General features: G+C 47.4%; 1 protein-coding gene across 9 annotated transcripts in view; it reads right to left on the bottom strand.

Moving 5' to 3' along the window:
* Positions 1-6,818: 6,818 nt before the first annotated feature.
* The window catches only part of BRSK2 (BR serine/threonine kinase 2), a 392,408-nt gene continuing 389,864 nt past the window's right edge, over positions 6,819-9,362 (bottom strand). For 3 of the 9 annotated variants that reach the window (XM_064163149.1, XM_064163150.1, XM_064163152.1), the window contains 2 exons: positions 8,128-8,192; positions 6,819-7,284 (listed from right to left, as the gene is read on the bottom strand). In XM_064163149.1, coding sequence (XP_064019219.1) covers positions 6,907-7,284; positions 8,128-8,192 — 443 coding nt within the window. In that variant the 3' untranslated portion in view covers positions 6,819-6,906. Of the gene's footprint in view, positions 7,285-7,455; positions 8,193-9,362 lie in introns of those variants that run through there. The other 6 variants (XM_064163155.1, XM_064163158.1, XM_064163156.1 and 3 more) reach the window with 4 other exon arrangements.

Genomic DNA, 9,362 nt, shown 5'->3' with positions numbered 1-9,362 from the left:
CCTCTCCCCAGCAACAAGGGACAGCCTCAAGGTGCACCAGGGAAGGTTTGGGTTGGATACCAGAACCTCTTCACCGAAATGGTGCTTGAATCCCCATCCCTGGAGGTGTTTAAAAGAGGCAGAAAGGTAGTACTGAGGGTCGTGGTTCAGCACCAGATGTGGTTAGACCTGATGGTGTCAAAGGTCTTTTCCAACTGAAATGATTCCATGATCCCTGGGCAATGCCATCTGCAGTGCAAACTTTCTCACCCTGAGATCCAGAGGCAGACACACAGACCTGTGTCTCACACACCCCCATGACACCCTCGGAAGATGATGGCTGCTGCAGTCCTCCTGGCATCCCCAATGGAGCCTTTTCCCCGCGGTGCAGACATTCCCTGCTCACAAAGCTGCCGAGTGGGAGAAGCTGCGGCCCCCTGACTGCAAAACAGGCCCCTGGGGAGCGGCTGCAGCTGCACCCTGCTGAGCTCGGCCACAGCTGCCGCTGGTGGTCACTGCTCCCCTTGCTTACTCTGCCAGGGCTGGGGAAGGCCACTCCGCCGTGCCCCGACCGCGCTGCCCGGCCCCGGCCGCACCGCCTCTGCCCTGACCTTGCAGCCAGGCTGGCACCACAGAACCTTCCAGATGCACCTGCTGAGCTGGGCCACAGCTGCCGCTGGTGGTCACTGCTCCTCTTGCTTACTCTGCCGCGGCTGTGGAAGGCCACCTTGCCCTCGGGGGTGGCAGCTGCCGGGGCTGGCCTGTGAGGACCGCGCTGCCCGGCCCCTGCAGCCAGGGCGGCCCCACAGAACCTTCCAGATGCACCTGCTGAGCTCTTGCTTACCCTGCTCCTCTTGCTTACTCTGCCACGGCTGTGGAAGGCCACTCCGCCGTGCCCCGACCGCGCCGCCCGGCCCCGGCCCCGGCCCCAGCCCCACCGCCCGGCCCCTGCAGCCAGGGCGGCCCCACAGAACCTTCCAGACGCAGCTGCAGAGCTCTTGCTTACCTTGCTCCTCTTGCTTTGCCACGGCTGTGGAAGGCCACTGCGCCGTGCCCCGACCGCGCCGCCCGGCCGCACCGCCCGGCCCCTGCAGCCAGGCCGGCCCCACAGAACCTTCCAGACGCAGCTGCTGAGCTGAGCTGCGCCACAGCCGCCGCCGGTGGCCAGTGCCGCTCGTGCGGACCCTGCCGTGCCCGCGGGGGCGGCAGCTGCCGGGGCCGGCTCTGCCCCGCCCCAGCCGCACTGCCCTGCCCTGCCCTGCCCTGCAGCCCGACCCGCGCCTCGGAACCTTCCAGACAGAGCCTCACTACCTGCCCCCTGTGAAAGCCCCCGAAGGCATCAGAGGCTCCCTCCTCCTCCTCCTCCTCCTCCCTTCCTGCCCTTCTCTGAGGGGCTGAGTCACAGAATCATTTTGGTTGGAGGAGACCTTTAAGACCACTCAGTCCAACCTTTAACTCAGCACTGCCAGGGCACCACTAAAACATGGCTCACAGCACCACATCGACACAGCTTTTCAGTCCCCCCAAGGATGGAGACTCCACCACTGCCCTGGGCAGCCAGGTCCACGGCTTGACAATTCTTTTGGGGAAGAAACTGTTCCACATTGCCAACCTAAACCTCCTCTAGCCCAACTTGAGGCCATTTGCCCTTGTCCTGTTGCTTATTAATAGGGAGAAGAATCTCCACTGGCTCCAACCTCCTTCCAGGGAGTTGTAGAGAGCCAGAAGGTCTCCCCTTAGCCTCCTTCAGCCTGAACAACCCCACTCAGCCACTCTTCACAAGACATACTCTAGACCCTTCACCAGCTTTGTTGCCCTTCTCTGGACCTGCTCCAGCACTTCAATGTCCTCCTTGGAACGAGGGGCCCCAAACTGAACCCAGAACTCAAGGAGTGTCCTCACCAGTGCTGAGTACAGGGAGATAATCCCTGCATTGGTCCTGCTGGTCACACTGTTGCTGATCCAGGCCAGGATGCTGTTGGCATCTTGCCCAGCTGGGCACACACGGGCTCCTATTAATCTTGTCAGAGAAGGGACACTGCTGCAGGCAGCCAGGGCCCCAGTACCCACAGGGATGGTGCCACAGCCCTGTCACGGGCTTGTGCCTGACACCTTCATCCCAGCCACGTGAGGAAGCTCCCACACTGGTCTGAGATTCTCTTGGGCACACACCAGCCAGACCTCTGTGCCCAGGAGGCAACCTGCCAGCCCCTCACGGTAACCTGGCAGAAGTTACACATGGCACACACAGGGGAACACCCGGGAGCTGCCTGCCAAGCCAGCAGCCACTCAAACCAACTCACCGAACCCCATGCAAACCAGGGACATACCTGATGAGGCTTTTCAAATGTATGAACTGTTTCAGGCAGGCAAGATGAAGAAATCCTTCCTATGCTAAATCTGGAAGCAACGTGAGAAGCTCAGGTTAGAGGTGAGAATGAACACAAGCAGCAGTGAGTTTGGTTTCCATCCCGATCAGATCTAGGGCTCTCTAGTGTGGAAAAGCAAGGCTGAGCTGCCCTTGCTCTTGGCTGGGATGCAGAGCGGCTGAGCTGCGAGAGTGAAGTGCGCTGGGCACAGACCCCAGCGCCGCCAGATGATGAGAGGAGCTCCACAGCCAGGAGGGTGCTCTGATCACAGAATCACAGAACATTAGAGGCTGGAAGGGAACTCCAGAGATCCAGTCCAACTTCCCTGCCAAAGCAGGATCACCCAGAGTAGTTTACACAAGAATGCATCCAGGTGGGTTTGGAAAGTCTGCAGAGAAGGAGACCACAACCTCTCTGGGCAGCCTGCTCCAGGGCTCTGTCACCCTCACTGTCAAGAAGTTTCTCCTTGTGTTGAGGTGAAACCTTCCATCATCCAGTTTGTAGCTGCTGCTCCTTGTCTTACTGCTGCAGACCACCAAAAAGAGATTGGCCCCAGCCGCTTGACGCTTCTGTTGTGGAGCCTCCTTTTCTGGAGCCTTTCAAAGCCTATCTGGATGTGTTCCTCTGTGACCTGAACGAGAATGCACAGTCTTGCTCTGACAGGGCAGTTGGACTCCATCTCTTTGGGTCCCTTCCAACCCCTAACATCCTGTGATCTACAGAGAAACACCTGCGACACTCACCCCTCAAACACTGACAGGCATTGACCAGATCTCCTCTCAGCCTTCTCCAGACTAAACCGCCCCAGGACTGCAGTCTGCCTCCACAAGGGAGACGCTCGAGTGCCCCAGTCACCCTCGTGGCTCTCCGTTGCACTCTCTCCCCATCTCTCTTGAACTGGGGAGCCCCAAATCGAACACAATATTCCAGATGTGGCCTTACTAGGGCAGAGCAGGGGGGAGCAGAACCTCCCTAGCCCTGTTTTTGCTGCATGCCGAGATGCCATCGGCTCAGGCTGTGTGCCAGCAGCCAGCTGCAGCTCCTGCAGGGGCTGTACTTACCGCGTCGGGCAGCGGCGAGGCAACTTTGTTTCCACGGACATAAAGAGGCCACTCAGCAGCTGGTTATCTTTACTGAATGAATTTATTGGTTCTTTTTTTTGAACTAAAGTTGCTCACAGTTATTTAACAAGGGATACATCAGATTTTTTTTTTTCTTTTTGTCCATTTTAAACCATTAAATAACGTCAGTTTGTGTCTGTATAGGGGGGTGTGTGTGTGCGCATGTGTGGGTGTGTGTCTGTGTGTTCCAAGTACAAAATAGGAAGGATAACAAGAGGTATTGCTTTCATTTATTCTTATATCTTGTGTGAGTAATCCCCTTCCTGCTTGTACCGCATGAGTTTTGCTGATATAGGTAATTCTTATTATTATTATTATTTGTTCTTTTTTTTAAATTATTATTATTTTGTATTGAAATCCCAGCCTTTTGTAGAGGTACAATGTAACAGAAGCATCAAAATCTATACACAAGGGAAGAGAAAAGAGGGAAAAGAAGGGCGAGGGTGATGGGAGGGGAGCTCGGAGGAGAAGTAGAGAGAGGGCGGAGGCAGGAAAGACAACGAAAGCAAAAGAGACTAATTTACAGCAATGTCATGCAATTAAAACTGCCCCCCTCTCCTGCACCCTTGCCTCCCCCCCTCCCCAGCCATCACCCCCTGGTGTCTGACATGCACACAGCAATACGAGAGAGGAAAAAGTTCCAGAACGAGGGAAAAATAAATAAGTAAATAAATAAAACACCCCCAAATAAAACCAAACCAAAACCGAGAAAATAAAAAGAAATCCCTCCCGTTTGGGGGAGTGGGGGAAGGGGATGGGGGAGGGGGCAGAAGTCAAAGGTCTTTGCCCCATTTGTGTCTTTAAAAATTCTCCTTTTTTTTTTCGTTTTTTTTTTCTTTTTTTTTTCCTTTTTTTTTTTTAAATCTTCAAACCTATGTACAAGTAAAACCGGTCCAAGAAAGGGGGGTAGGGGTGGGGGAGGGGGGAAGAAATAAAATGAATTAAAAAAAAAACAACAACGACAACGACAACAAAAAGAAAAACATAATCAAAACAACCAAAAAAAAACAACCCAACCCAACCTCATCCAACATTATCATTAAAGTAAAAAGAAAGAAAAGAATCTTGCAGTACAACACACACCCATAGGAACCCAACGAGCAGCAATCGAAGGTCATAAAAGAGCTGAACACTAAATGCTAAGCCTACATTCTTCAAAGCTCAGTCAAGAAATACTTCTCACTGCGTTTTTGTTTTCCACTCGTCAAACCACGTTTGGTTTGGTTTGTTTAAGCCTTTGAGCTTGGGCCAGAATAAGTTACGCTTGGTCACAGAACTCCAGAGGAGGAGGAGAGGGGAAAAAAAGCCCCAGAGCGGTGGCGAATCTTCTTTTTTTTCAGTCACAAGATGAACACTTAAGGGGGTTTCTGTGCCTTTTCCTTTTTGTTCCACCTCCCTCCTCCCCAGAAATAAATAAGAATCAAGGTTGCCTCTACACAGTTCTTAAACAGAAGATATATCCAACAGCTTATTCTTTTAAATATATATATATATAAATAACCAAAACCTAAGAACGGAAACACAAAGAGAAGGGAAAAAAGAAACGAAGGGGGGGAAAAGGAAAAGAAAAAAGAAACGGAGGAAAAAAAATGGCAAAAAAGGAAAAGAAAAGAAAAAGAAAAAGGAAAAGAAAAAAAAGGAAAAAGAAAAAAGGAAAAAAAAGGAAACAGAAAAAAGGAAAAAGAAAAAGGAAAAAGAAAAAAGGAAAAGAAAAAATATAAAAAGGAAAAGAAAAAATATAAAAAGGAAAAGAAAAAAAGAAAAAGGAAAAGAAAAAGGAAAAAGAAAAAGGGAAAATAAAAAATGAAAAATAAAAAAGGAAAAGAAAAAGGAAAAAGAAAAAAAAAGAAAAGAAAAAAGGAAAAAAGGAAAGGAAAAAAGAAAAAGAAAAAAGGGGGGAAAAGGAAAAGAAAAAACGGAAAAGAAAAAAGGAAAAGAAAATAAGAAAAGGCAAAAAAAAAAGAAAAAAAAGGAGAAGTGAGAGGGAAAAGAAAAAAAGGAAAAGAAAAAAGGAAAATAAAATGAAAGGGAAAAAAAAGAAAAAAGGAAAAGAAAAAAGGGGAAAAAAAAAGCTCCTCATCCACCCAACCTCCCCCTCCTCCCCTTAAAAAAACAAAAGGAAAAAAAAAGGAAAGGGAAAAACAAAAGCCAAACCAAACCCCAACCCCAAACCATTATCGAAACAGCCTGCAGTACTTTTGTAACGTTTACAGTAGCTTCGTGATTAGGTCTCCCATTGCCCTGACTCCACCTTGTCTTGCTCTGATGAACTAAGTGCCAGTGATTTGCACACACACACAGAGGAAATAAAACCCAAGAGAAGTCTCTTTTCTTCCTCCTCTTCTTCTTCTTTTTTTTTGTTGTCTTTTTTCTTTTCCTTTTTTTTATCCCTTTTGTTCGTTGCTTTTTGTTGTGTTTTTTGTTTTTCCTTAGGAAAAAAACTATAAAAATCACCCAAGCCAACAAATGAAACTGAAAAAGAAAAAAACAACCCAAAGAAATAATAATACTGATAGTGATGCCGCACTAGCAACACAACAATTGCCTCTAAATGCAGGGTGTAGTGGAGGACCCAGCTGGTCGAAGAAGATCCCAGCGAGGTTGGTGGCACAGTGGCAGGGGAGTTGACAGGTGGGGAGGAAGGTGTCGGAGGAGGAGCAGCAGCAGCAGCAGCAGCAGCAGCAACAACTCTGCCTGGTGGCAGGAGAGACAGTCCTTGGGCAGTCTTGTCCCTCTTCTTTGCTACCAGAAGTTGCCTTTTTTGTTTTGTTTTTGTTTTCTTTCCCTAAGTTTTGAATGGTTTTGTTTTGTATGTGTTTAATTCCTTGAACCCCTTCTCCCTCCTACGTTTACTCCTTTCCCCTTCCAGCAGGTCAGGAAAAAAAAAAAAAAAAAAGAAGAGCAAAATGATACAATAAAAAAAACAACCCCAAAAAAACCAAAGCAACCAATCAAACCAGTTCCTTGGTATATAAATGTATGGCTGGATGGATATTGAGAGCTCAATATCCACACACAGACACATCTATATATATTAAAAAAAAAAAAAACAAACAAAGGAGGCAAAAGAAAAGAAAAATTCCAAAACCCAAAAACCAACCCAAAAAAGGCGGTGGAGAGAAAAAGAAGGTTAAGAAAAATCCCGTGGTGAAGCTCCCCAATATTGTCTTGGTTCAACGCTTAAGTTTTGAGTTGCTCCTGGCTGGTTTCTGATGAGAACGTGCTCTGGATTCATGGAAGCACTGCTACACCCAGCTCCTTGCCCCGCACCCTCCCCGCTGCGGGCTGAGGTCACCTGCGCGGACAGAAAGCTGCTGAAAGGGTAAAAGTGTTTTTTTTTGTTCGCTTTCTTTTGGGTTTTTTTTTTTTTTCGTTTGTGGTTTGGGGGGTTTTTTTTGTTTTTTTTTTTTCACTCCCGACAATTTGCAAAACTCCTTTCAGCCCGGACTCTGCAGTGCCACGACTGAGCAGATCTCTCTTGTGGAGCACCAAAAAGAAAAACAAAAAAAAAAGAAGGAAAAAAAAAGAAGGAAAAAAAGGAAAAAGAAAAAAAAAAAAAGAAGAAAAAAAGGGGGGGAGGGGAAAAGAAGGAAAAAAAAAAAAAGGGGGGGGGGAAGGAAAAAAAAGGCGTGCACTGGGGAGGTGTTTGGGGAGAAGTGGGGGAGAAACCCACTTCCTGAAGGGAGAGGGGAGGCTGGGAACCTCAAACAGGACTGGTCCTTGGACAGTCTACATCGGTTGCCTTCCGTCAACAAGTGTCCGCAGAGCACAGAAGGTGAAGCCGTGGCTGACATGTTAACTTTTCGGGATAATTCCTGGTAGCAGAGCGGAAACAAGTGGTGTCGTCAGAAACACAGAGAGAGCAGGAACAGAACAAGAAACCAAAACGAACCGAAACCAAAAAGGCAAAGAAAACAACAACTGACAACAACAACCAAAAAAAAAAAAAAATTCATAGTAATAAAAAAAAAAAAAAATCAGGAAGGAGGGAAAAAAAAAAAAAAGGGCAAAAACAGTCAAAAAAAAAAGGAGAGGAAAAAAAAATAAACCCAAAACCAACAAAGAAAACCAAAAATAAACCACAACCCAAGGTCTGGTGAACTGGGTTCTGTGTCATCTGTGCTACCTTTTTTCTTTTCTTTCTTTTCTTTTCATTCTTTCAGGGTTTTGATTTTGTTTTGTTTTCTGTGTCTTGTTTCTGAGATATATATTATATATCATATATAAATATATATATGTATATATGTACAGTCATTCCTTCATACAAAAGTTGTCTATAGACAGTTTTGTACTGTTGTGGCAAGGTATATACATCCTTCTAGTTTAGAGGCTAGCTTGCTAAAGGAATATTCTTTCATTCTTTCTTGCTTCTAGTTTGTTCTGTTTGTTTTGTTTTCTTTTCTTTTGTTCTTTTTCTAAGTGATTTAATTTTCTGTCTGTTTGTTTTGCTTTGTTTTTGCTTTTTGTTTTGTTTTGTTTTCGCTTTTTAATGTGTTTATTTAAGGTTGGTCTTGTAGGCCGACTGATGAGACCATCTTTGCTTTGTCTTTGCCAGCAGGGTACTTATTGTCTCCTCTAGACCCATAGTCATTAGAACCGGAATCGCTCCGCTTGCTGTTTGCGCTATGCTTGGTTGGCGTGCCGGGGGGATGGCTCACCTGCCCGTTCTTCTCGTCTGAAAAAAGTTGTTTAATTACGTCAAAGAAGTTACTCAATGGGCTGCCTGGGTACACAAAACAGAGGAGACAAAAAAAGAAAGAAAGGAAGGAAGGAAGGAAGAAAAAAAAACCAACAACCAAACAAAACAACAAACCAAACCAAAACCAACAAAACAAACGAACAAAAAAAAAAAAAAAAGAAAGAAAAAGGAGGGAAAGAGAAATAGAGAGAGAGAGAAAGAGGAGAGAAAGAGAGAGAACAAACAAACAAATGAACAATGGGGTTTTTAACGAGAAGAACATGATGAGGAGATCCAGAGCCACGTGCGTGGGAGTGTGGGGGAGATGAAGACAATGAGCAGGAAGAGGAAGAGTGTTTAGGATGGGACACCTACAGAAATAAAGAGACTGGGAGCACAGAGCACCTCGAGGGAAGGTCCTGGTTTTCTGCTGTGGGAGAGGAGGCACAGCTGGCTCACCTAGCAGGAGAACACAGTGGCCGGTGCAGTCTGTTACTGGGGCTCACTTGGCCACTCCACGCTGACACTTGAGTGGATGTGACGCTGGGTACAGGCAGGTCCCTTCTGAGTGCTGCTGTTAGGGTATCTGGAGGCACTCGCCAACGGCTGCTCCGCTTTGCAGCAGTGCTGAGCTCTCTTGCCACACCAGGCATGAGGCTGTCTTTCTGAGTACCTCCTTGCTCCCTTTTTGCTCACTAAGCCTGAAGCACCTGAGTGCTCCAAGGGAAACAGCATTTGACAGAGCTCTGGCTGACCTGAGGATTGCCATCTGCATGCATGGGCCGTGGCTTCTACTTGCAAGCTCCTAAGGACCTTTAGATCCTTCTTAGAGCAGGAACCTGGAAATAACAGTGCTGAATGCATTGTGGAAGCAGGCTGTCATGCATCTACCTATTTCTGGGACCTACCAAGGTCAAGAACTACTTCCTCACTGTCCTGAATTCACATTCTTTCCATAATGCATCCTCCGTGACACTGATATTGACTCCAGTGGAGTTAGGAGTCAGCCTGGGGTGTAGAACAGGTATCTCCTGAAGGCAGCCAACAGAGCAGGCTGCAGTTTGAATGTGGGCTGGGCACTGTGCACTTAAGCACAAGCTTTCACACCCCTGAACTCCAGGCAGCAGCACTGTGCTGCTCATAGAGCCCTGGGTCAGAGGATGACATAGGCCATACCCAAGGAGAGGCTCTGGGGTGCTACCAAGGGGAAGAGAC

Source organism: Pogoniulus pusillus, chromosome 24, assembly GCF_015220805.1.
Source record: "Pogoniulus pusillus isolate bPogPus1 chromosome 24, bPogPus1.pri, whole genome shotgun sequence".
Taxonomy (NCBI): domain Eukaryota; kingdom Metazoa; phylum Chordata; class Aves; order Piciformes; family Lybiidae; genus Pogoniulus; species Pogoniulus pusillus.
Note: the sequence above shows the minus strand (reverse complement) of the source record. Positions and strands in the feature narration are given on the sequence as shown.